Source organism: Morchella sextelata (assembly GCF_020137385.1).
Source record: "Morchella sextelata strain SCLS chromosome Unknown scls_15, whole genome shotgun sequence".
Taxonomy (NCBI): Eukaryota; Fungi; Ascomycota; class Pezizomycetes; order Pezizales; family Morchellaceae; genus Morchella; species Morchella sextelata.
The window spans coordinates 1,456,361-1,482,176 of record NW_025408630.1 but is presented as its reverse complement, the minus strand read 5'-3'; the positions used below and the strand labels follow the sequence as shown (position 1 = coordinate 1,482,176).

The 25,816-nt window shown below is 49.1% G+C and overlaps 8 protein-coding genes across 8 annotated transcripts; 3 read left to right on the top strand and 5 right to left on the bottom strand.

The window, feature by feature from the left end:
* Window positions 1-2,094: 2,094 nt before the first annotated feature.
* Window positions 2,095-3,822, top strand: H6S33_003682 (uncharacterized protein; the record flags this gene model as incomplete). Its single annotated transcript, XM_044835050.1, has 8 exons — window positions 2,095-2,205; window positions 2,281-2,406; window positions 2,477-2,551; window positions 2,615-2,812; window positions 2,880-3,129; window positions 3,209-3,403; window positions 3,456-3,659; window positions 3,719-3,822. 8 exons carry the CDS (start codon window positions 2,095-2,097, stop codon window positions 3,820-3,822), a joined length of 1,263 nt encoding a protein of 420 aa, XP_044692043.1.
* A 1,086-nt stretch (window positions 3,823-4,908) lies between these two features.
* On the bottom strand, window positions 4,909-5,703 carry H6S33_003681 (uncharacterized protein; the record flags this gene model as incomplete). The annotated part of the gene is made up of 2 exons (XM_044835049.1): window positions 4,909-5,430; window positions 5,536-5,703. The coding sequence occupies 2 exons, from the start codon at window positions 5,701-5,703 to the stop codon at window positions 4,909-4,911; spliced, it is 690 nt and encodes a 229-aa protein (XP_044692042.1).
* Window positions 5,704-7,530: 1,827 nt separating this feature from the next.
* Window positions 7,531-8,568, top strand: H6S33_003680 (uncharacterized protein; the record flags this gene model as incomplete). The annotated part of the gene is made up of 1 exon (XM_044835048.1): window positions 7,531-8,568. One exon carries the CDS (start codon window positions 7,531-7,533, stop codon window positions 8,566-8,568), a length of 1,038 nt encoding a protein of 345 aa, XP_044692041.1.
* Window positions 8,569-9,994: 1,426 nt separating this feature from the next.
* Window positions 9,995-14,029, bottom strand: H6S33_003679 (uncharacterized protein; the record flags this gene model as incomplete). The annotated part of the gene is made up of 6 exons (XM_044835047.1): window positions 9,995-10,882; window positions 10,946-11,153; window positions 11,208-11,401; window positions 11,526-11,626; window positions 11,710-13,900; window positions 13,958-14,029. The coding sequence occupies 6 exons, from the start codon at window positions 14,027-14,029 to the stop codon at window positions 9,995-9,997; spliced, it is 3,654 nt and encodes a 1,217-aa protein (XP_044692040.1).
* A 2,774-nt stretch (window positions 14,030-16,803) lies between these two features.
* H6S33_003678 (uncharacterized protein) lies at window positions 16,804-17,199 on the bottom strand (the record flags this gene model as incomplete). Its single annotated transcript, XM_044835046.1, has 1 exon — window positions 16,804-17,199. The coding sequence occupies one exon, from the start codon at window positions 17,197-17,199 to the stop codon at window positions 16,804-16,806; it is 396 nt and encodes a 131-aa protein (XP_044692039.1).
* A 365-nt stretch (window positions 17,200-17,564) lies between these two features.
* On the bottom strand, window positions 17,565-18,107 carry H6S33_003677 (uncharacterized protein; the record flags this gene model as incomplete). The annotated part of the gene is made up of 1 exon (XM_044835045.1): window positions 17,565-18,107. The coding sequence occupies one exon, from the start codon at window positions 18,105-18,107 to the stop codon at window positions 17,565-17,567; it is 543 nt and encodes a 180-aa protein (XP_044692038.1).
* Window positions 18,108-20,039: 1,932 nt separating this feature from the next.
* On the bottom strand, window positions 20,040-20,819 carry H6S33_003676 (uncharacterized protein; the record flags this gene model as incomplete). Its single annotated transcript, XM_044835044.1, has 2 exons — window positions 20,040-20,295; window positions 20,368-20,819. 2 exons carry the CDS (start codon window positions 20,817-20,819, stop codon window positions 20,040-20,042), a joined length of 708 nt encoding a protein of 235 aa, XP_044692037.1.
* A 2,242-nt stretch (window positions 20,820-23,061) lies between these two features.
* H6S33_003675 (uncharacterized protein) lies at window positions 23,062-25,029 on the top strand (the record flags this gene model as incomplete). The annotated part of the gene is made up of 3 exons (XM_044835043.1): window positions 23,062-23,167; window positions 23,224-23,864; window positions 23,917-25,029. The coding sequence occupies 3 exons, from the start codon at window positions 23,062-23,064 to the stop codon at window positions 25,027-25,029; spliced, it is 1,860 nt and encodes a 619-aa protein (XP_044692036.1).
* Window positions 25,030-25,816: the final 787 nt, after the last annotated feature.

Genomic DNA, 25,816 nt, shown 5'->3' with positions numbered 1-25,816 from the left:
AAAGGTGAAATACCTTACTTCAGGATTTATGGCCATAATACAATTGCAACCTTAGGTGTGCAGGTTGTTATGTACATGTGCAAGGTGTGGTCTGATGCCAAAATGAAGGTAAATACCAAAGCTCTGAGACGTCTTGAGATGGGTCCGTGTCAATGACAGTGGTAATACCTCAATATGTTAATGTGCGCGCCTGGTACGTTGTATGGGGTCAGGGTCAGGGATATTGCCTTAGGTATGACCAAGTATTCGAATGTTTAATGTCGGAGAAATAGTGTTGGGCGCATTTTTGACAACTTAGATCGAAATATATTCAACCTACCTAAAAGAATGATGCTAGAACGAACAATGGTTCGTGGGGTCGATGAACTAGTTATAATCCTCACTTCCATTCGCCCAGTGCTTTCGGCCGTCAGAACGCCTCGCCTCAATTTGCTTCAATAGATATAATTGCAGCCCCGGAATCGCATAGCAATGGCTTAGGTGCTCGATGAACGTAAGCCTTTCAAGTTTCAAAAGAAGACAGAAGTCATCAAGTATACCTATGTGTTGGACTAGAATTGTTCCTTTGGAGTATTTTCTGTAAAATGAAGAGTTGTAACACAGATATGTTACTGAAGTAGGAAACTACTTCAAACGATTATAAGCGGGTTATATTCTGATGAATCTTGATATCTGTGGAAATGTTAATTGGTGTTATTAATGTCTATTTGGCGAGTTATTTATATACAAGCTTCAAAAGAATAGATATATGATATTATATCCACGGTTCATCGCCGGCCGGAAGAGTTTGGTCGTTACCTCCACGATAGATCATATGAAAGATGGACTCAAACTACGTCCACAGAGGTCTGTATAAAAAAGAGTGTCCGTCAGTACGACCATTACATATGAGCTTTGTTCATGGATATACCATAAATAAGTAGATAACGATAATGGGGGGAATTTACTTTTCGTATATTTATATTGATAGTAAAGGTTTAGTCATCGGATACATGATATATCCTGACTTGGAAGCTATTTACCCTGAACGCGAGCGGAGAGAGCGTTATCTTGTTCTTCAACCAAACCGTTAGGATATCTGCGAGTGGTCAGCCGTTCACTAGAGGCACCTGCCAGTTAGCATCCCGAAGGCTTATTATAATCGATTGCAGTGAAAGGCTACTCACTATATAAATTTCATGGGTCATCTAGTTGGAATAGGAACCCAAATACAGGGAACCATCAGCGTCTGTGTCCTTCTATCCAATTGAAAACGTGCATATCAGAGTGTTCACCGCCGGATCCTGGTCCAGTGAGTCATTTGGCGCACAAACATGCGTAAAGTACCTAGAAAAGCCAATTGCAGACTGCGCGAGTGTAATGAGTTGTGGTGGTATCCGATATTCGTTGAATTCTAGGTCTGAGGCTAGCGTGTTCGTTTCATGTGTCGCGTTCAGCCTCGGAGCAAACATCTTCCGTAGAGACCATCTTGACACAAAATTTTCGTAATTGTTAACATGTTGACACAGCACTGCCAATCGTGCTGAGACACCATGTCATCATTACTAGAGACATCTTCATGAGCACGTCGGCCACCAAAAGTCTCAAGTCCCTCTCCGAGATCTGGCCAGCTAGCTGGCTGGGGCATCGGCAAGGGCACGATCTAGACCTCCGTTTCCCTGCGCGCGCTTGGCTCAGGTTTACGGTTCGCATCTGCATGGGCCATCACTCGGTTATCGCGGGCCATGCCGCTCCCCAAACGGCATAGCGGTGGGCGGGGAATTCTCCTACCGAATATGCTAGTTGCCGATCAACCGGTGTGTTATGCAGGGGCATGAGGTAATTCTCTCTTTCCGCACTTGGTGGACCAACGTCTCGCCCGAGAGCATCCCGATTTCCATATGAAGCCACTGGTATCTGGGAATCGATAACCAACAATTTAATTGATCAAGGGTAGGGGTCGACTCGGCCGGTCGGTTTCTACTCGCACGGGGCATCAATGGCGCGCGATAAATACATCGTGCTCTGTGTGGTCTCTGGGTCTCTTCTCAGCATCATCACAAATATCAGTATTTCAGCCTATCAACCTCTAACTCGACACAACTTGCAATCAATATGGTTACTTCAGAATCGGAACACCGCCCATTGAACGTTCTCATATCCGGAGCGGGCATTGGTGGTCTTGCAGCGGCAGCAGCGTTGAGGCAAGCTGGGCATCTCGTACAGGTAAGATTTCTCCTCTGAGATATAGAGGAACGTCCTTAGATCAATCCGTGTTAAACCTAACCACCACAATGGCAGGTATTCGAGCGTTCAAGCTTCAAGAACGAGTACGGGGCTGCCGTCAGCATCTCTCCCAACGCCAATGGCATTCTGCGTGAGCTAGGATTGGCCCTTGAAGATGTCGGCGGCGTGTACGCCGCAAAGGTTCAGTCCTCCACCTGAACCCCACGTTCACCACCTGAACACAATTAATGCTGACGACCGATACATCAAGATCAATGAATACGGTGCCGACGGAGCACTTTACCGCACCACCGATGCAGCAGGATTAGCACAGAGATACAAATATGTTCGTAATACCCACCCACCCCCCTCCCATACTTCTTACCACCCCTACTCACGCCCTCGCCAGCCCTGGCAATACGTCCACCGCGTCGATCTCCACAGCGGTCTGAAAGACATCGCCACCTCCCCCACCGGCACCGGCACCCCCGTCACCATCCACCTCGGCCACCGCGTCTCCTCCGTCGATAACGACACCGCCACCCTCACACTCGAGAACGGCGACCGTATCCACGGCGACCTCGTCATCGCCGCCGACGGAGTCAACGTACCCCACCCCCACCCCCACCCCCACCCCATCTTCTCCAGCTAACCCCCCCCCCCCCCCCCCGCAGTCTGCCCTCCGCGACAACGTAGACCACAGCGGCATCCACCCCTCCCCCTTCGGCCTCTCCAGCTACCGCTTCCTCATCCCCGCCGACATCCTCTACGCCGACCCCCAAACCCGCCGCTTCATCGAGACCGGCGAGTTCGAGCTCTGGAGCGGCGGCAACAACAAGCTAGTCCTGTACCCGTGCCGCGACGGCAACGTGCTCAACTGCGCCTTCCTCATCACCGACGACAACCCACAGGAAAACAAGAAAGGCACTTCCCCCCCACCCCCCCACCCCCCCACCCCCCCCACCCCCCCCTCCCTCCGCGCATCCAACTAACACAGCGGCAGAAATGACCCCCGAAGCCATGAAGCAGATAGTGCTCGACATCGTCAAAGACTGGCACCCGGACATCACCGCCCTAATCAACAAAGTCGACCCCTCGGCCATGGGCTACTGGCCCCTCTACGACATGCCCACCCTACACACGTGGATCAGCGGCCGCACCGCCCTTCTCGGCGACGCCGCCCACCCCTTCCTGCCCTGTAAGCTTCCCCCTCCACCCCCGTCCCTCATCCACCAACTAACAACCCCTAGTCCAAGGCCAAGGCGCCGCCCAAGCAATCGAAGACGCCATCGCGCTCGCCGCCCTCTTGCCCCTCCCGCAGACCTCCCCCACCGACGTCCCAGAGCGCCTACGGCTATACCAGCAGGCGCGCTTCGAGCGCGTGGGGCTGATCCAGCAGCACTCGCGCGAAGTCGGCAGGGAGGACCAGGAGGTGACGAGGACGAATAACGGCAGTAAGTACTCTTTACTTTACCCCCTAGGTATGCAAGGTGCGGATGCTGACGAGAGGTAGCGGCGTTCCTGTACATGGACTACAATTTTGGGCATGATGCGCGGGCGCATGCGGCGGGGCTGCTGGCGGCGAATGCGGGTGCGCAGATGCAGAGTGTTTGTTAGGCTAGGGGTGAGGTATATATAAAGTTATGAATTGTTTTGGAGTTGGTTAGCTGTTAGTTAGTTCGCACTTTGTCAGGACAGGTCAGGACAGGCGTTTTGTAGTATATCCCCGCTCATTATTAAATACATTGAAGCGTGCCAATAATTCACCCCTCAAATACTCTCGCACCCTCATCAAGAAAAAAAAAAAAACCCATACCCCACCCCACCCCAAAAAAGCTAATGAAAGGAGGGGGGGAATTCGAACCCCCGCGGGCTATGCCCATGAGAAACCTCGCTTTGAAGAAGCAAGAAAGTAGTAGAAACACTTGAGTCACACACCTTCACCACTCGGTCATCCTTCCGTTCTATCCTGGCGCACTAAAAACCCACTTTCAATCAAGGCCTAGTGTTGGGCTGGGCGGAGGGGTGGGCCAACTGTAAATGATCGCTACTAATATTGCGGTGTCTAATACACACACGGGCAAACCCTACCCCGACGGTGGCCGAACCGTGCTGGAAGTATACTCTATATTCGTAGAGTAAGGATGGAATTTAGAGAGAGGTATGTACATATTTGTTAGCAAAGCACAGGTTCTGTTCGTTCCCTCTGAACGCTGGAGGTTTGGTAGGGTTTGAGGGTGGAATTATTATGATAGGTTTCCCTGTAACTACATATCTATAGCAGCCATCTGTAAATCTGTATTAGGATCTTTACTTCTATTTTCTCCCCCTTTGACGAGAATTGGTGAAGGGTTAGGGTTGGATTGGAGTTGATTGTGTGTGGCTTTGGGACTGGTGAGAAATCATGATCCTTAGTAGAGTGGGTTGATAAACAATCGGAACATGGTAGGATGCAGAAGCAGGTACAGAATCCCGCGTCAAAATGAGGGCTGCATGTCAATTCACCTGATCGATGGGGGGTTTCCCAAGTATGTACAATATCACCCTTCTTACCTTGGACAGCTCACGGGCCGGGCCTGGTCGGGCAAGAATGAGCGCTGCATGTAGGTACGTGGATCCAAGCTAAGCTCTATCGACAACTACATGTATGTATATTACAAAATTAGCCTCCTTTAGGGAGCCGGGGGTGTTTAGTCTGTGTGGTTAGGTGCGATCACCTCTCCTCCGTTTCTTGCCCCTCTCCCCGTCCTCCCCCTCCTCAAAACTCCCCTCCTCCCTCCTCAAGCTCTCCAATATCCCACCCACCACCTCCCTCCCCCCAAACCCAATACCCACGCCCCCCTCCGCCGCGCCCCTCACCCCCTCCATCGCAATGCGCTCCTCCAGCTCCGCAAAACTCACAAAGCCCCCCGTGTACCGCTGCATCATGCGCACGCGCATGGCACGCGCCTTCATGTCCGGCTCCATGCCCTCGTCGCGCACGGTGCTGAGGTCCTCGCCGGGGCCGACGTTGCGCCCCCAGGTCGTCGGCGCGTAGAAGTGCGGGCTGTTGTTCTGGATGTACTGCTCGTGGTTGAAGAGCGTTGCGGAGGGGGTCACGGTGATGGTGTTGCCGGTGCCGGTGGGGACGGGGAGGGGCGAGGAGCCGAGGAGCCGCTCCACGGAGACGGGGGAGCGGAAGATGATGTGGGCGCGGGGTTTGAACTCTTTGGTGGTTTCTTCGAACTGTGTGTGTGCGGGGGGGCGCAGGGGTTAGGTGCTGGGTTTTTTCTTGCGGGGTGCGGTGGAGGTGGAGGTGGCGGGAACGGGGGCGGGGGCGGGGACACGTACCCGGAGCGCCTTGAACATCTGGATCTCGCCGAAGCGGGAGACCTCGCGGAAGATGGCGCGCGACTCGCTGATGTTTTTGGGCGGCGGGGAGAGGTAGAGCTGCAGCTGGGCGAGTGCCGGTGCTGTTGCTGCTGCTTTGGGGGTTCGTGCTGCTGCTGCTGCTGCCATTGTTGCCGTTGGTTTGGTCTTTGGTCTAGATCGATGGCTGGACGGGACGGACGGAGGTGAGGTGAGGTGAGGTGAGGTGAGGTTGTGTGAAATTCAAGATGTGGGGTTAGGGTTGAGTGCGTCTTGGCGGTGGTGGTGGGGGAGCTTGGTGTCATGGGAGATCACTCGGATGGGGTGCCATCATCTGCCGGCATGATCCAAGAGGTACATGTAATTTACCTCAGCAGGGCTGTAAAGTCCTTGTATCAAGTAACCGACTGTTGCTAACTTTGTGGGATACGCGATTCATTGTTGTATCCGGTGAAAAATGTAGTGTTCGTATTATCGGGGTCCTGCTCGTGAGCGAGGTCTCGCTACCGCACCTGGGGTCCGGAGGATCAAATGCTCTGAATGTGATGAACGGACCAAGTCGGCACCGCAGCTTACCTTTATACGCTCGCCAAACCACCACATATGCTCCACCGACTACAACCACGTAGCCTCTCAACACCTACATGTACTCCGCCAACCCGCCCCTCAACACGCGCAGACCACCCCATGTGCGCACGACGAGTGAGTCACCAACCGTCACTCGAGCGCCAAGCAGGATTCGACCGCGAATGTAATGTAGGGTGTTTCGTATTCAAGATTACATGTGTGGTTACATGCTGTAACTTCATGCCGGTCACCGCTGTTGGAGTGCTCCAGTTGAAAGCCGTGTGTGGTTGGTGAAGCTGTGTGTGCTGCGTTACGTATGTATGCCTACATGTACTCTATACTCTCGAGTACATACAGTGATAACCAAAGAGTACAACTCGTCTCATCTAGAGTACATCGCCCCAAAAACCAACGACAGCAACTTTCAAATTCCCCGGGCGCCAAGGCCAACCCACATCCACCCAGCCAGCCAGCACCATCTCTTTGTTAACATTCCGGCCACGCAGCGCGATCCGATCCCGTGACACACAAGCAACCACAACCGAACCTCTACTGGCTCGCCCAAGCCACGCTTCTTTGTCTTTGTTTGGCTCTGCAACACAACGCCTGTCAGGAGTGTTCTTGAAACAGGCCAACGGGATGGTGATAATTATTCGGCCTTACGGAGCGTTGCCTGCATAGTATGGTCAGGCTTTTCGATCAGGAATCGGCCCCTACGATGGCCCTCCAGAGGATGCTACCGTACCGGTGGTATCAAAATGCACGACCACCGGGCTCGTCCCGTCACGACAACACTCAGTCAGCTCGGAAGCTTTCAAGACTAGGGCTAGGGTGATGTGGATATAGAAGTGAGTACACACCCGCTCCCACTTCTTACGCTGTGGGCGAGGTTTAATTAGTAGTGGTTTATTTACACGGATAGAAATAGTCTTTGCCCTACGGGTCGAGTCTTGAAAACACTCACGTGAGCGGCAAGAATAAAGACTACGTGTATCAGCCTGTGTCTCGGAGCGGGATGAAGGTACCAGGTACCGGCCGTTCAGGATTTCATCCGATGCTCAGATGCTAGCGTTGCACGGAGGTTCCATCTCTATTATTGCCACGAGAGCCGATTCTATCGTTTTCAAGAGACTCTTCACTGTTAGCAGTTTGCTAGTCGGCTAGCTAGCCAGGTCTGGCTGACTGGGTGATTGAATGTTGAGCGCCAGCAACCATTCCTTTGTGCGTTTCATTGAGTATTCTATTTCAGATGCGGGATCCACGCAATATATATAAGAACAGAACGGCTCCGCGGCATCTACTAACTAAACCAATAACCTTTCTCGATACTCCCATAATACACATTTCTCATCAACATCCACATCTATCTCGAACCCCCCCCACACCGCCCCCCCAACAGCATCAACAATAATGCATACTCCCCACTACCTGCTAATTGCTGCTCTCCTCGCTGCCCCCACCCTCGCCCATATCGCCATGATCAAGCCCTTCCCCATAAAACACAAACTCAACCCCAACACCGCCGCCGGCGGCGCCGAATACAGCTACAGCTCCCCCCTACTAGCAGACGGCAGCAACTACCCCTGCAAGAACTTCCACAAGCTTCTCTCCACCCCCGAAGGCACCCCCGTCGAGACCTGGCCCGCCGGCACCGTCCAAAGCATGGGCATCGGCGACACCACCGGCGCCAACCACAACGGCGGCTCCTGCCAAGTCGCGCTCTCCGACGACTCCGGCGCAACCTTCAAGGTAATCAAGAGCTTCATCGGCGCCTGCCCCATGAGCACGGGCCAGACGCTCGAAGTCGAGATCCCCAAGCAGGCAAAAGACGGGAAAACCATCTTCGCCTGGACATGGTTCAACAAGACGGGCCAGCGCGAGATGTACATGAACTGCGCCGTGGTGACCATCACGGGCGGCGGCAGCGGCCTCACAAGCACAGAGTGGCCACCCCTCTTCACGGCAAACATCGGTGGGACATGTAAAACCACAGAGGGCATCGACACCGTCTTCCCCAACCCCGGCAAGAACGTCGTCACAGCCCAAGCAAACGTCAAACTTGGCCCTCCCGTCGGCGAATGCGGCGCCGCAGGCGCCGGGTCTCCAGCACCCGCCGAGAGCCCAGCGGCTAGCGCAGCAGCCCCCTCACCGACCTTGTCACCCGCTGCGGCGGCCCCGCTTCCAGGCGGTGAGGCGGCGGCGTGCTCATGCGTGTGTGGCGGGCCTAGCGGATATACGGTTAATATTGTACCCGCGGCGGCTGGCGTCTCGGAGGGCGCGATGGCGGCGCGTACAGTGCCGCCGGAGAATCTGGACACGAGCGGTCGGGAGGGCTTCTTGGATGAGCGGGAGGAGGCAGGGACGGGGCCGACGTGTGGTGCGAAGCGCCGTGATCATATGCGCCGTCATGCGAAGAGTAGGAGGTCGGTTACTGCTGAAAGGGAGTAGGGGGGAGTGCTTCTTCTGTTTTTCGTTGTTTTTGTTTTGTTTTTGTTTTTGTTTTCGTTGTTTTTTATATGGCTGGCTAGCTAGCTAACTAGCTGGGCCAGTGCGATTATTTACCGTCTGTGCCGGCGCGGCGTGGTGTGATGTTTCTGGACTTTTAACTTTAGCTCAATTCTAGTACCCCTCTTCTCTTCTCTTCGATTTATTTTTCACTTACTTCAGCTCTTGATTTTGATTTTTTGGGGATGCACGGGAGGTCTGTAAATTTCCATTGTATATTTCCCATACTCTCATAGTACTACTCTGTACGTACATACGTAGCTAGCCGGTGTTTGTGTTGAATAAAGTAAGGGCCTTGAGTCTTTCTTTTTTAGGAAAATGTTTGTGTGGAACATATATGGGGGGTTGTGGTCTATGCGTTGTAGGGTAAGCAGGTTGCGCGCGAGTGATAGTCTGTGCAGTGATGTTCCGAGTGATATTCTATGAAGCAATGTTACCTACACCGCGTGGTTGCGTTAAAAAGGCCAAGACACTACCACTAGCGATAAGTACTCATCGTGGCCATGGTCGTAACACGTGGCGCGGCTGTTTCATCAATAAGTAATCCCCGATATATACCACTATAGCTAAGGATGGGTACGTCCGAATACTATACGGCTGGTCGTCCATCCCATTTGCTACCCGCAACGGCGATATGTCCAGCAGGCTATGTGTGGCGTGTACCAGCCACTCTGGCGAGAAGGTGTAAGGGGGCTTCCTATTTCTCGTGGTAGATCTAGATAGGGTTGCGTGTGATGTGGAGTTCTGGAGGTTCGCGGATCTAAGCTATTATGAGCTACTCATATAGCTACTATTTTGAGAGATGATCTTTGTGAAGCAAAATAAAGAACCGAGAACGTAGAAAATGCATTGTATGAACTGATGAGTAGAAACAAAGGAGACAGAGCGAAAGCTCTCTCTTTATAGTTACAGTTTAGAGGCCAAACTACTTCTAATACAAAAGTACAGATAGTTTGGAACAACGTCTAAACTACATAATGAAACAACATCCACCACCGCATTGACTGATCACAATCAAAACACTACATAGGTCACTCAGAGGCTGTGACGTGGCGGTGAGGTTTACACAGCCACAGCGAGTGATTTATTGTGACCAGGTTGGATGCAGGTTCTCGGTTGAATGATTGATTTGGGTTGTTAGTTGGTTAGGTGGTTATCTCAAGGGTGATTAATATATATGATACGCGGACGAGATCACGAAAATATAGAAAGCTCAAGGTATCGTGTGAAAAGGTTTCTAATTCATAGCGTATAGTCCGTTACCAACCCCTAACGGTCACACTTACACCGAATAGCCCCCCACTCTAGCGCGGTCCAGCGCGCCAGCGATTAGAGCAAAAGTAGCACTGTTATTTCCATCTCCTCTTTTTCATCTTACACGCCATGCATCCTCCTCCTCGTCCACTCTATAAATCATTCCGTTGACCTCACTCCATCTTGTGTAGCGTCCCCTTTGGAAGATCGACACTTTACACAGCCGTATCTCTTCCATGAACGCAGCTGATGCCTGCTCTATCCCATCCTCTGGATGTCTCTCTGTAAAGACCTCGAGAATTCTGACCTCTTTCCACCTCCATATGACTGCTACGAGTGCTATCGTCACAAGAAAGCTTATCCCGGTGTAAATTCCCAGGCCGTTTTTTATTCCAACCCCCTCATCGATAAATCTACTCCATCCAACCGCCCCGGCTATGGCGATGAGCGATACAAACTGCAAGATGCCAAACGCAGATGTGATTGCTGGATGGCATGTGGTAAAATCGTCGTTGGGGCCCACAAGGCTTGTTGGTCTTTGGGTGCCATGGGGACGTCCTCCTTTGCTGCCACCGCGGGAAGTCGAGCCGGAGACACTGGAGAGAAGTGGCTCGGGGAGGTTTGAAATGTCAAAGTTGTCCATGATTATCAAGTGGCATTCTGCGATGACAAGGGTTCCGGAGAATATGACCAGACTAGCAAAGAAAACAGGAATAAAGAAATGTGTCGGGGGACCCGTGGCCGATATCGTAAAGGCCAAGCTCGAAACAGGTAGAAGGAGGATACCAATCAAGAAGACGGTACGATAAGGGTGTTGACCCTCATGGTAGTGATGCTGACTTGAGTTTGCACGGTGGTGAACACGGTGTCGAAAGTTTCGCATATAGAAGCTAGAAAGTTGGACAGGAGCGGAGAGAAGAGCACCAGCAGACAATGCGAGTACGGCAAGCCCAGTGTCAACCAAGGTGAACTTATAATGTGTCGAGATCAACGTTCCTAATAGCTAGAGTAAGAAGATATTCGTTAGTATAGAGTATACAACAAGTCCAATTAAGAAACAACTAACGTTGAAAACCATCGCGATCTCTCCAGCAATCCATCCAATATATATAGTCATCACGAAAAAGCCCAACTGACCAAGCATTCTGAAGCTCAACACAACGCCCGCCCAAACCTCTTCCCACCACCAGTAAGGTGAACTTCCAAAGACTACCATTTTGATTTCTCCACGGTCCACGCGTTGGAGTTCATCCTTGCCTCTCCAACCGGTTCGCCTTTGAGAAATCACCCTCTGCTTCTTCCATGGCGGTCTAACCTCGGGTACCAACCAAACAAGGAATACTACCACTGTAGCTATAGCAGCGACAATCCAGGGTCCCCAGGCCGGTTCAGATCTTGAAATAATTAATTGACCCGCAAAATGTCCGACTCCCCCAAAAGCAAAGAATAGCCAGGCCCAAACCCCTAGCCAAACCCCTGTTCGAGCGCCAGCCTCTCCACCCGGTACCAGACAAAATTGATCCTGTCCCTCAACGGGTATATGGCTATTGAACACTACACCTCCTCTGCAACAGGCACCAGTGTCCGGCCCAAATAAATCAATAATAGTTGCAAGTGCGTTCATGCTCGCAAAGCCCAGAATAAACCCGGATATCATTCGGGAAACCAAAGTCAAGACAGTGAATGGCACCATGGAACGTTCCGGATGTTGAATGGTATGAGGGGGTAAAGAGAGTGCCTGTGGTATCTGTAAAGGTATCGTCAACGCTATGGAAAGAAGCACATACGGCTTCCTACCGTGCAGAAGTGATAGCGGCCAGAATAACAAACTTGGTATCGCCACGCCGATGATAAAAAGAATGTTACCCAAAGAGGTAACCGCGGTAGTAGCTTTCAAGTGTTCTTTAATAACCTCATCCTCCCCATCATAACAACCAATTATGAAACCAATCAACACAACGATTGCACAGGCAACTCCGGCACAGAATCGCTTTCTTCCAAGGCTCCAATCCCAACCTGGTTCTTGCTTTATGTTTACTGGAAATCTTCCGCTGTAGATATCATCAAGCTGAGCCTGACGAGCTGAAATGTTCAAGTCCCTGGCTAGCAATTGTTCATCTTTATCCGCCTCAGACCTTTGCTGGAATTTAGCACTTCGAGCGCTACTCATTGTAAAATTACCGCTGGGCCTAGGTATCCTGGATCTTTCTTCATGGCTTCTCACTTTGTCCTGCTGTGACCTCTTCCTCGTTGCAGTGGTGTTTTCTGTGGACAATGATCTCATCCTTCTTTGTGTATTTTGGCTTCCGCCCATTAGATTGCTAATTTTTATAACATCAGAGGCCTCCAACGAGTTACGTCCGTTTAATTTGTGGCGTGTTCGAGTGGCTGCGGGTCGGCTTCCTTGCTGCTTGGCTCCTGTATAGACCTTCTCATCATTCGCGGTCTTGAATGATTCTGCGTTGCCCTTCATGCTATCAGTCTCACTTAGAACACTCTCACGTAAACTGCGTATGCTACGGATACTAGCGTCTCTCTGCTCAAGCGCTGTATGCGAGTCTGTCACGGCCCTACCAGCCAATTCCAGGGCTTGGTTTAACATATCCTCTAGGTCAATGATAATCCTAGTGAAGGAGCCAGTGGACATTGGAAGAATTGTTTGCTCTACGGAAGCCCCCTTTTGTCCTTTTGAGGTAGAGTTATACCGAGATTGAGAACTTGGTTTGCCACGGTGATCTTCTGATTTATCGGGACCGGGCTCAGATAGAACATATTCCTCATATAAGGTTCTGGGGATATATTTTTGGACTGATGTATTTGTCCCGGAATCTGAATAGGTTGAGACTTCTTCCATCTGCTCTTGGGAGTAGTACCTCGCAGCTTTGTTTATGGGTATTCTTTCCGAACCACCCTCACCCTTCCATGGAAGAACGGCAGGCACTTGTCCGGAAAACTTCATTCGTGATAAAGTCTCCAATGGAAAATACTGTACCTGGCTATTTTCAAGTTTCTCATCGTACTCAGGATCAGTCATTGTACTCTTTTCCACTGTCGATATTCCTACAACAAAATTGTTCTTTTGAATAATTAACTCTTCCGGAGTTGACGCTCCCGTATGCGCAACGACTGTGCTTGTGGCATATGCGCCTCTATTCGTCTTAACCCTATCATCTCTCGTGCTCGTACTATCGGGAGATGATATCACTACCGGTGTTGCGGGAATTACACTAATTAGTGGCTCCGGGGTAGCCACTGTGTTTGCCGGCGTTACCGGGGCCTTCTGTGGTTTTTTATGTAGTATCAGAGGTTTTGCAAACAGATCTGGGGTTCGAGGTTGAGAATTTCTTGAGCTTGAAGAGCTGTCGTATATCACACTAAAGATTGGATCGACTACCGGAATTGGTTCAAAGGGACGACGCGAAAGGACTTGCTCTCGGACCTTTTCCGGGTCGATCCCACCCTCCGTAACTTCACCGTCTCCCTCGGCACTAGAAGTAGAAGACTGAGAGTGACGGCCAGATATCTGTTTTCTAGCCCTACTTACTGTCTCCGGTACTGGAAATGAACCAAGGATGAGTTTCGGGGACCTGTCGCCTGCGGTCCGTTTGTGAATATTTGTTGGAGTAGATGAATGTAAGTAGTGTGCAGGCATAGGAGAATCGTTCCTGACTATTGAGCTCGTAACGGAGTGCTTTGGAACAGTCTGTATGCGGATTTGCTCCCCACTAGATGTGGCCGCAGAGGATGAACTCAGATGATAGAAGTTACTTGCATCACCTCCAGATTTGTTCGTTGGTTTATCGCTATTCTCGGAGGAGCTAGTATCTGCATCGTATGAAGATGTCGAGTAGCCAAGTCTGTGAGCAGATACATCTGAGGTCGGGGTTGCACAATCAACGGGACTGGATTCATTGATGAGTGCCCGCACTCGTGTGAAAAGACTGGCAGCAGCTTCCTCGATCGAGTCAGGGGTACGGCGTTGGCTGTCGGTGATGGGCTTATCTTTCTGCAGGCGTGATACCTAGAAACCCAATGATTTTAGTGAGCTGAAGTCCTAGACAGAAGGTTGAAAACATACACTTTTTACTCGGGGAGATCCAGGCGCTACATCCACTGGAACGGGGTGAGCGGTAGCAGGCCGCTGGTCCATATCAGTGCAGCATCAAGCTAGCACGATAAACCCGAAGAGGTGGATGGATCGAAAGAATTGGTAATGATTGAGCAAATAGTATATATACTCATGCCAATAGTAATTCAAAGGGAAAAGACGCGAAGAGAGAAGAAGATAAATGCCACGCTGCCTTCATGATGTAAACTTTTGGCGTGCCCTATACAGGCCAGCAATACCTAAATATAGTCAGGTATTAATATAATAGACCTAGTATAGTCGACGAGCAGAGTCCGCCCGAGTTCACAGCTCGAGCTTTTTCTCGAGCAGGGCCGGCGCCAAGTAGGAGGAGCCGCGATTCGAGCTTTCCGAGCAAAATTGTCAAAATTGACTCGAGTTGCTCGAGCTTTCTAAACATATAGAATTTGAGCAATGTACATATCTCGACAAATGAAAGGCCATTTGGCACAATAGGAACCAAGGATCTATTTTTCACAAACAATACTTATTTTCAATGCTTTATCTTATTAAGGTATTAAGCATACATGTATTTATTGCAAAGCTCGAGTTTCGCCACGAGCAGCTAGAGGCGACCCCACGAGTCGAGCAGAGTAGGCCTCCTAAATAGAGGAGCTACTCGAGTCAATAGTAAAACTCGACTCGATCGGACTCGTCGACACTAAATAGACCCTTCCAGGATTTCAGATTTCTCCTAGCCGCCAGAGGTGATGGGTACTAGGCCTCATGAATTAAGTGTTACCTGTCCGGGAGAGTTTTGAAAATACATGTACATAAGTACATGCAATCTTTTACGTAATTACGTGCCTGTGCCCTAGACCCGTTCCTGTTGTATCCGGACAACTTAAAATAAATTAGGTGGGGAGGCCATGTGACGCCAACGGGAATTTAATGTGGTGTTCGCGTACAAACTTGCTTGCTTTTATTATGTACTATGTACCTACAAAAATAGGACCCTTGTATAGGCGGGCAGCACAGGTAGGCGGGCAGGAAAATAGGATAGGGAGTGTGGGTGCGTGCGGGTGACGGTTTGTGACCGCCCCAGCCGCTAGTAACTAGTCTTGAAGGCGAACCCTAGGCCCTATCACATTAAAAACCAAGTCGCCCCGAAGTACAGGGGGATGAAATTTTTATATGAGATGTACGTCTTTAAATACCCATAAAATGCACAGGTATCAGAAGCTTCCACCAAAATACATACCAGTTACTGAGCTAGCTATAGGAATGGGGGCAGCCGGAATTCGACAAATTTGAGTCACAAACAATTTCGAGTGATTAACCATGATTCACATTCGGTTTGCCCTTCTAGAAATGTTATGCTATGTCTTTAGAGTAAGGATTAGATGGATATATAGGTTTATTTTAACTACATAATAGATCATGGTACATAAATTCAAATCCTTTTGCTACTTATATACAGCTAACGATATATCGATAGGGACGCGGCTGTAACATGAGCATGAGCCTTGGATGAGAGGGCCAAATCTGCAGATCTAGAGTTGTGTAGAGGCCTCGATATTAATTGTTTCTGCGGCTTCACATTAATTACGCTTCCGTATAAATGAACTTATTGTGAATCATAGAGAGTATCGACCTAGGTTTAAAGGTCCGTACCGCACGCGCAGCCAATTACAGCCAATTACTCATAATCACAACTTCGATCATGATGAACGACCTTACCTCGTCGTATCACGATCTTCTATACTTATACTAGGTAACTCTCTCATCACTCTTAAATCTACTCTTATTCGCGATTGCTTTCGATTGCTTCTTTATATCACTATAATGAATCCCAAACAGTGTGCATGCAGATGTGAGTATCTGTCCTGTCTAAACAAGGTACATGTGGTCACAATCGGTATAGTCACAAGAGTATGTACTTCGAAAAAGAACAAAGCACGATTCCCACAAGTACCTTCATCCGTTATGCCCCCCACTTGATATGTGGTTCCGACACAACCGGTAGGGTACGAACTAAACTTCAAGCTCACAGCCCGTGGAATTGAGTTTAGCGATCAGCCAAGCTACAACTATCCTACGTATACCAGAGCCTCTATCGATCTCGAAAAGACAATGTTTACTAGACCCATTGTTATTCTTTTTACGCCGACCCCCCATACAACCCCATCTCATGATATTTGAATTCTGCCCCCAATACGGTAATATACTACCTCTTGACTGTGATTTTTATTTCTCTATATATAGGAAGACGTAGCTGGATTGTATCTGCTCAAAATAAGTTTTGTCCGTTTACCGCATCATTCGCGTTTCTCTGCGGTTTCTGTCTGTAATGTAGAGGACAACTTGGGCCAGCCTGGGATCCGGATAGATACATACATACTAGTATAGGGAGGGCCCGGCCCATTTAGCTTTAGCCCGGGCCCGGATGAAGATTTATTTGGGCTTTTGTAGGTTTTATTTCTATCAAGATAACCTGAGGTATAGCTATGACTGACCAATCTAATCCGGATAGCAGGTGTTTTATATCACAAGCTTGAGCATTCTGTTATCCCTAGGTTTCTCTCCGCGTAAGTCTTAGAAACTACATGTAAACTACACGTACGTACATATATGTAGTATGCGGAACCTTCTATACATGTAAATGTAGATATGCACTGCCTGCCGAACATGAATAATAAACAAAGTGACGTGATTGATGTACAGACCCGTGAAAGCAAAGAGACAAAAAAGGTGTCGGGCCCGGCCCGGCTCATGAAAAAAAATAGTTGGCCCGGCCCGTCCCAAGTCGCCCCCCGCTAGTGGAATTCCCCGCATCGCGCGCAAAAGAAATTCTACCACTAATCTATAGCTATACCCTGATCTACTAAATGCACTTCCTTCGACCCAACGTCCTCTGTGACCTCCCCTCCTCTGTCCAAAAGCAGTTCTGTCACTTCTTTGCCACATCCTCCATTTCTCGCTGCCGCCGACATGACCGCCTCTGTGACCTCCCCTCCTCTGTCCAAAAACAGTTCTGTCACTTCTTTGCCACATCCTCCATTTCTCGCTGCCGCCGACATGACCGCCTCTGTGACCTCCCCTCCTCTTTCCAAAAACAGTTCTGTCACTTCTTTGCCACATCCTCCATTTCTCGCTGCCGCCGACATGACCGCCTCTGTGACCTCCCCTCCTCTTTCCAAAAGCAGTTCTATTACTTCTTTACCACATTCCCGATTTCCCGCTGCCGCCGACATGACCGCCTCTGTGACCTCCCCTGCTCCTCTGTCCAAAAGCAGTTCTGTCAACCTTTTAGGGTGGACAGAATCGCGTAGTACTATAAGAAACAACTCCAAATAGCCATAGTCACCTGTTTGGCGCCGCGCCGAACCCGCTGTTGCCACCTGCGGGATTGCGCCTTTCTCCTGGATGATGTTGTCCAGCCCCGCGTGATTTAAGAGTAACTGAGCTATTGTCAACGGGGCTATGTATCCCATCAACGAGGTCTTCAAAGCAAGAAGGCTAACATTCACTTTTCTTTCTAGGAGAAGTTGAACGATTGAATAGCGACGACTCCATATTCCCGCGTATAGTAAATCGCCAAAATCTCCTTCGCAAATGCTTATTCAGTCCCTTCATCTAGCAATCTTCTGAGGTAGAACTCCAATCCCAAAGCGGCGGAGATATTTAGTAGTGGCAGGGCTTGGATGTGGCGACTGAGAGACCAACGTTTACTTCCTCTGTAGATTTCAAAAGCAAGATTAATTTTTCTCTTGGAAATCGCTAATCTCGAAAATGATTCCCACAGACCAGGATCCTCCGCCTTGGCTTCATTGACATGATCCGGCCAGTATTCGATATAATCCAGAAGGCGCACATGCATGTCTTTATCCGTTATATATTTGGGCCGGGAACCATATTCTGGCCATTCAATGCGGAGATCCTCAAATTCATCCAACGAGAGGTATATCTGAAAGGTGGTTGCAATTTGGAGGTTCGATTCAGCCGGCGAAATAAGCAGATCATGACATTTTTTCATCAATCGAGAATCCGTGAGGAAATCCTTTGCGGATTGATGGATTAGATGAACTGTTTCACGTTTCTTATCGATTCTGAGTAGAGGGTCAAAGATCGAGTTAAGAGTGTCGCTTAAATTTGTCTCCATGTTCTCCGCCGTATTAACGAGAGACGTATGCTGGGGTTGTACAGCTATGGCTATCGTAAGTTCCTCGAGATTCAGAGGGCGCTTTGCAAAGATAACCCACTGAAGGATCTTCAGAGCATTTTCCCGTAAGTCCTAAGGGATGCCGTCCAGAATCTTTTCGTATATGCCTGGGAGTGTCTTTGGGAATTTCTTGAGTTCCTCGAGAATAGATTTGGGCGTCGTACTTTTGAAATCTTCAAGATGTGCTAAAATAAGAGAAACCCAAAGGAACATCCCTTCTGCACCCTTTGTGAGATTTTCTCTGATCTCAGCCTCGAGGGTTTCACTGATTTTTTTCCGATTTGATAATTTATGAAGTCGACTATTCACAAATGTCACAATATCGCTATCAGTGTCATCCGTTCTGAGAGAGATATTTGTGAGAATCGTCGATGAGAACTCAAACTGCACTTGTGGACGGCTTATAACAACTATTTTCAGCTTTTTGTTGAGGCATCGAAGCTCAATGAAAAAGGTCGTTTAGGTTGCACAAAAGCTCTTTCCGAGTATCCGCTTCACATTCTAGTGCATCGATGAGAAATAAGAGCGGTCTAGCACTATTATCGAGAACAATATTCCTGAGGATCCGCCATAATTGACCAAATGTCCACGAGGCACTTTCCTTGTGTAATAGGTATTCAGGTATGATAAATTTGAAAAAATTCGGCTCTTGGCGTAAGATTTGGTCAATTATGTGTCGAAGTATAGCGGTAGCTGTCCGTAATCTTTCGTCTTTGTCGTCGCAGAAGAAATATGCAACCAGAAAATTTTGACCCCCGCTAGCCTCTGGGTCCTTGACAAGTCTTTCGGAAAGAAATGACGAGAGCACACTCTTCCCCCAGCCAGGGCCACCATCAATCCAGAGTAGGTTTAACTCTTTCTTTACCATTCCTTGTATCTTTCATCGTTTAAAAGCCAGTCACAGGTGTTGGGGTTACGCTTTCGGAGAAGCTGATCACGGATTGTTTGATAATCAGACGCCTCTAATGTCTTTAGGCATTCATTCTCATTCAAATCGCCTAACTATACATAAGCTATAGTTCAATAAATGTTACAGCCCTCATCCTTAGAAGACTCTAATATGGCTGATTTAAGATGTTGATCACCTACGGGTATGTTCCTTGGGAATATTTATCGTCTCTATATTCAATAAACATAATTAGCTATTTATACCTAAATTGACAAGATTTTCCATACCCGAGGATTGAAGTGCATTTGCTACCTCCTCTCTCATGTTCCTTCTGAATGTCACATACGTTGGATCGCCGTCCGAAATAAATTTAGTTATTTCTCGGTGGTTTTTTGAGACACCGACTGCAATTTCCCTTGGCATGAATAATCGAGAAGAATTTCTTTCAACCATCTCCTCTTTTTTCCCTTTTGACTCGTACCTTCCCAACGCAGTCTAAAACAACTTAACTTTTGTCAAATTTGGGAGATCAGATTTTTATATAGTACCTTTGTGACAGTAGGTGTTTTTGTTTTCTCGTAAAAACTGTAGAGATTAAGCCTATCCCAGATATCGACTAGGTCATTTCTCTGAGTTATTAGAAATTCGGAATTTCGCCTCAGCTTTTCAAGAAGCTTAAGCACTGCCTCTGATGAATCCCCATCTTTCGCCAAATCTTTAACCATTGCTTCAAGCTCGGATGTTCGAAAACCTTGATGTGGGACCCCGAAAAAGAAGAGAGCTTGTGTTGATTCTAAGATATGTTCGTAAATCTTTCGGCTCTTTGACTCGAGCAAAGTCTAGGAAATTGAAATAATCAACTTATATTCTCCCATAAACCAAGTCAAATTTCTGACCTGCAAGATTAGAGTGCCACCAAAACTATATCCTATGAAGATGATAGGCCTTTTCTTTGCCTAAGCTCGCGTGGGTCAATCAAAAATTCATGGTATGATCATAGTTAGGATTGCTACCTCTGCCGTATTCCTCACATTCAACAATTGTATGAATAAGTTTGATCTTTGATCTTGGAGTGTGTCATCTACCGTGTTCCCAATAAGATTGGAGTTGTAGCCATAGGTTAAAACCCGGATATTTTTAATATCGTTGGGAAGAAAATCTTGAAGCCACATTTTGCCGCTCTCTCTATTCCTCCATGACCCGAATGCGTGCCCTGCAAGACCAGTTACCGCAACAACACTGATAGATTGCCACATGGTGAGTTTCCGGGTCTTAAAAATTAAATATGAGGCGAGAGGAAAAATCACTCACTCAACTATAGAATTTCCGCCCTCTGGTCTATTCAGAGGCGTGAGATTGTAGAAGTTTCGGTCGATGGTAACTCCACCAGTGGAAAGCCCAGATATCGAGACGTAGTCGCCTTCGGGTTTGATTCGCTGAAAGGATTCCGGGATCCCTTTGGTCCTCAACACGCCTACTTGCTTTTGGCTATAGCACCCAGGAAACAGTGAAAGGTCTGAGAGATCGATCTTGAGTGAATTATCGTGCTTCCGAAGGAAGTCTATGAGCTTGTCCTTGTCGCAGTCTTCTGGGATACCAGAGATACGCCAATAAGTTATCTTTTCGGCCGACTCTTTCGTCTCGAGTATGGTCGATGCAGACTGGGCTGGAGCTCTATCGGAGCGGCCTTGGCGCCGAATAAAGAACCAACTCAAGGTTAGTATGAGTGTTGTGAGGATCCCAGATGTTAGGAGGAAAATCATAATTGTGAATAGCGATGTGGTATTGTCCATAAGGACCTTGCAGTCCTTATGTACCAGTCTTGTAGGCCAACAAAATGTGGAAACACGTTTAGCAAGAAAATGTCGGCCGAGCATAATTTCTTTTTAGTACCTAGGTAGTCTTGATTCCTACATAAGGGGAGAGCTGGCTATGTGAAGTACCGCCATAACTCGAAAAATTGGCTAGATCAAAATTACTTGTACGGGAAACTTCTGGTGCAGATCGATGCCATTCAACCAATCACTCAAGTGGTAATCCCTGGACGGAGATAGCCAATTTTTCGAGTTTTGGCGGTAGAGTAGCCCTTCAGCCTTGCCAGCTGCGCAGACCGATTGGAAATAACTCTACAGCACAGTCGACAAACATCCTCGGACAATGCACCACTTGGCAAGGTTCAGGATACTGCTGTACTACAGCGCTAATGTATGTATTCTGGCTCAGCCTCAGTACCTACATACATACATGTACTTACTCTCTCAAACAAGGCGCTTACCAGTAGAGAAAATTCGTTGCGAGACAGTAGGGGTATGATAAGCCAACTAGAGGCAGTCTTTGGCGTCAATATGCAACGAATCTTCGATGATTCTGGAACTGACTAGAGTAGGTAAACTTAGTTGATTCTAGAGTAGAGCGCATAGGTAGAGTACCTACATACATAGAGTAAGTGGCTGTACATACAGTACTAACTTCGATATTCTAGAACTGAATAGAGGGGTTTAGCTAGCTAAAACCCTCTATTAAATGTACTGGATACCTTGCTGTCCCGTACGAGATCCTCTGGAAAACCAGCCCCAGAGGTTTTGATAGGCCTGAGGTTATATGGGCCGGCCCTGGCTTCGGCTTGCAAGGCCGGGCTTGGGCAAGGTATCTGATGTTGAGTCAGGCTTGCTCCTAAGAGGATTGAGGCCCGAGCTTTGTGGGTGATTTATATTGGCCGAAATAGGTGTGTATTTTAACACATCCATCAGATTTCATCTCTCATTTGACTCTATGAAAAAAAATCTTCGAATAGTAAGAGGTTTTAGCACCAATAAACAGTCAGCTATGTTTTCTTAGAACTATACGAACAAAAAAGCCCGGGCTTAAGCCCGCTTACATGGGCCAGGCCGGGCCCCGGTTTTGCTTTCTGGACTTGGGTTAGTCTATACCTGTTTGGAATCTTGGCAACCCGGCATATCGAGTTGCGACTGGACTCCCATTGTCTGTGTGTGCACTCTATATGTAAAATCCATGGGAGGGAAGTATGGCATGCCGATTGCTAGTAGGCATATTAGCTGAAGTTCTGGAGTTATGATTTAGTCATTTCGATATTTCTCGTGTATAGAGACTATATACCTTTAATCAAGTGAGAATAAGCTCGGAAATGCCTGGTTTCTCTACTTGCTGAGACCTCGTGGTAAGTAAAGGGTTGCTTCGAATTACCGCCAGTCGAGAGAAGCGCAGCATAAAATGGATTGATAGGTAACGATGCATCCCATGGACTATTGGATAGAAAACTTAGTTTCATATAGTGAGATTACTAAGGAGTTCTTGCGATGTATTTGTGCGTCGAACTCCGGTGTACCAGGTTGTGGGTAGACAGTGTTGATTGGCCAAACCACTGCCTAAGCAAAGTGGAAAGAGAACTCCGGTGCTGACTTAGTCCTAATCTGTGAGCCCACTCATGTAGAGTATTTCGGCGGAACTTTATCTCACTACATACCTCCTAATCCATCAAACATCCTAAGTATGCCGAAAAACGCCGTCTCGATTAGCAAGATTCTGAGGTTTGAGAGCAAATTTCACGATTTCGCAGTAAGAGATATTGTGTTTCGAGAATTATACTGATGACAATATAAGAGCTTTCTACACGGAGTCACTTGAACGCCACGCGGCTTGTTCCGGGGGTGTGGCGGAGCTTCCCGTACTTGCATCCGCTCTCGGCAACACGATCCCGTGCTTATCATATCAATCAACCTCTAGAAATGGCCATCCACAGCTGGTTGGATTGGTAAGAGTTCTGGTTATTCCGCCGCTGAGGAGTCGAAACTACCACCAGTCACAGTCGCTCCGCTTTCAACCACCAGGGGAAATTTGTTTTCCACTTTTCCCAAGCTCTCCCGAATCCCATGATTCTGCGGCAGCTGCGTCAGTCAATTGACGTGATTTGAGACACTGAGCGGACTCCGACGTCTCTCCAGACAGCTTCACCGCGATCGGCACACACGACAAGAGCAGCCCACTATGAATCCCGCAGAAGCCCAGAGATCCCCACTAGTGGGATCGACTCCAAATGGGGGGCGTCATTTCCTCGAACTCCCCGACGAACTCCTTGTCCAGATCGTTTCCTGTCAGAGCTCCCGACCCCTCAGTTCCCCTCCCTGCTGCTGATAAAACGTCCCCTAGATCTCCCTCCACGCTCCGCGATCCCTCTCCACTCCACCTGCCGCCGTCTTCGCGGCTTCACCCGGCAAGATTCTGCATTATGGCGGTCGCTCTGCGCTTACCAAGAAGCGGTTGACGCTCATCCTGCCTTTGTTCCTACTCCGCCTCCAAGTCCTCCCGGGAGTAATAATAACACAACACCTCAAAATCCGGTTCCTGCAACGGCTACATCTTGGCCTATCCCTGGGATAAGGGACGCCGAAAAGATCGATTGGTACAATGAATATAAGTTTCGCCATGCCCCGCTGAAGATGCGGTGGTTCTGCGCGGGCGAGGATAAGCTGGATGTGGAAGTGGGGCTGCAAGACGAGGTGAAGGGAATAGGTGTATTCTCGTCCAGGGGCGGCGGAAATAGAAATGATATGTTACTTTCTAGTCTCTCGGATGGCAGCATCTGCATATGGTCATTGAAGGACACTGCCTCTGGGAAGGGAAGAAAGGTCGTTGCAAGATCCAGGCCGGGACTGGTATTCAGCGACGAAGGCGACGAAAAATGGCAGGGAAGGAGGAAGGCAAGGGAAGCAGAAATTGTGGATGGCGTAAGTGTGGATGATATAACCGGGAAAGTATGGGTCGCTGGAGAAGAGGGTTTGATAGAGATAGTGGGTATTCCAGAAGTCCATATTGGCAGCTTGCCCCACTGACTACGCCTAGGACCTTAACACACTCCAAAAGGTTTCTACCCATCGCTTTCCGTTTTCGATCACAACACTCTCTCAAACGTCGCACCCCCATCCTCTCACAGTTGGGACCACATTAACTCTCCATCTCCACGATCCGCGGGTTGCCGTTCCCGCCTCTACCGTTACATTCAGTTCCAGTGGTACAGATGACGAGCGTGTTCAGCCAGTGCATATCAACCCACAACCATACACCTCGCATCCATTCCGCAAGAACTACCATCTCCACGCCACCCTTTTCCAGCCAGGGCCATTAAGCATCATCCACAGCGACCCTTGGACCGGCGCAAGCAGCGGCGACGGCGAAATCTATGTCGCAGGCAGATTCTCCAGCATCCTCTGCTACTCCCGCAGAATGTGGCCCAAGCTCCGCGGAACCATCCACTCTGGCGGCCGGCTCTGCGCCCTCGCCAGCATACCGTACTTCCATTCCCCTATTTTCCCTCCTGGGCCCTCATCGGGCCTAGGAGCCGAAGCCGAGGATGACCGCGGCCAGACAACCCTCCTGGCGGCCGGGGAATACAATGGCCGCGGAACACTCGAGGTCTACCCCCTCACCTCGGCGCCGAGTTCATTCCCAAGCCCGCTGGTTCCCGCCGCCACGGACGCGATCAAGAACCGCCAGACCGCATCACGGTCTAAAGTAATGACAGTAGCCTCGCACGGCGCGCGCATCGTAACCGGTGATGCGGACGGTATCATCAAGTGGGTTGAGCGCGACGGCAGGAAGCTGGCCCGCGCATACGTCGTCGAGCCACCTAGCATACGAAAGAAAAGCGAAGGCCTATGGGGGGGCGGCGGAGATGCGGCGGCGGCCACCACCGGTGGGGGCCTCAGTGTGAGAGGCGGGGGCGGGGGCGAGGTCGTACGTAAGGTTATTGTTGCCAAGCAGGGCGGTGAAGAGCTGGTTGTGTGGGCCGGGAACCGGATAGGTGTCCTGGGCACATTTGGAGCCGAGGAGCCGGAAGAGACGGAAGAGGAGGCGGAGGAGGGGAATGTAGAAAAGGTGTATTTGAGGAAGATGAGAGAGGTGCTGGAGAGGCAGGCAGAAGAGGTGAGGATTATGGCGGGCTTGGGAGCCATTTAGTCTTTTTGGGTGGACGGCGGTAGAATATTGAACTGGTATTCCTCTTGTTCTTCCCTTTTCTTTTCTTTTGTTTTTTGGTCGAAAGTTGGTTTTGTTGGCTTCAGCGCAGCTTCTTTTTGTTTTGTTTTAGCCTTTGCTTTTCTTTTCTTTCCGGAGGATCTTTCTTCTTTCTCGCAGCAGCTATTGATTAGTCTTCTTGCAAAACCACCCACCTTGTCTTTTTCGATGCTTAGTAGCCACATGTAGGTTTCGGATTCCGGATTTCTTTGGGTCATGAAAGCACAGGGCAGGACAGGACAGGCAGGACATGGGGGTTTTTCATTTTACCATGAGCGAGAGAGGGAGGAAAAACTATAAAGACATTTTATGAGTGTTAGTTCGTTTAGAAATATATTTCCATTTTTACACATTCGATGTAAGAGTGCCAGTTTGTAGATGCCTCAAGAGGCGGGGATGAGTTTCTGCAGAAAATAGGCGGCCGCGTGGCCTAATGGTTAAGGCGTTGGTTTTCGGCACCAAAGATTGGGGGTTCGAGTCCTCTCGCGGTCGGTTCATTGATGTTCTTTTTGCCAGGCTTGGGGTGGTGCCGTGTGGTGGGGTTGAGGTGGGGGTTGATGAGGAAGTGTGTTTTAGTGGTGTGGTTGATGGTGGTGGCGGTGGTGGTGGTCGTGAGAGCTAGTAATGGTGTGGGACGAGTGAGAGGTTGTGATCTTGGCGTCGGGGTAACCATACGGCAAAACCACGTCTGCACAAAACATAGGCGATAAAACCAATTCGATGGGTAATA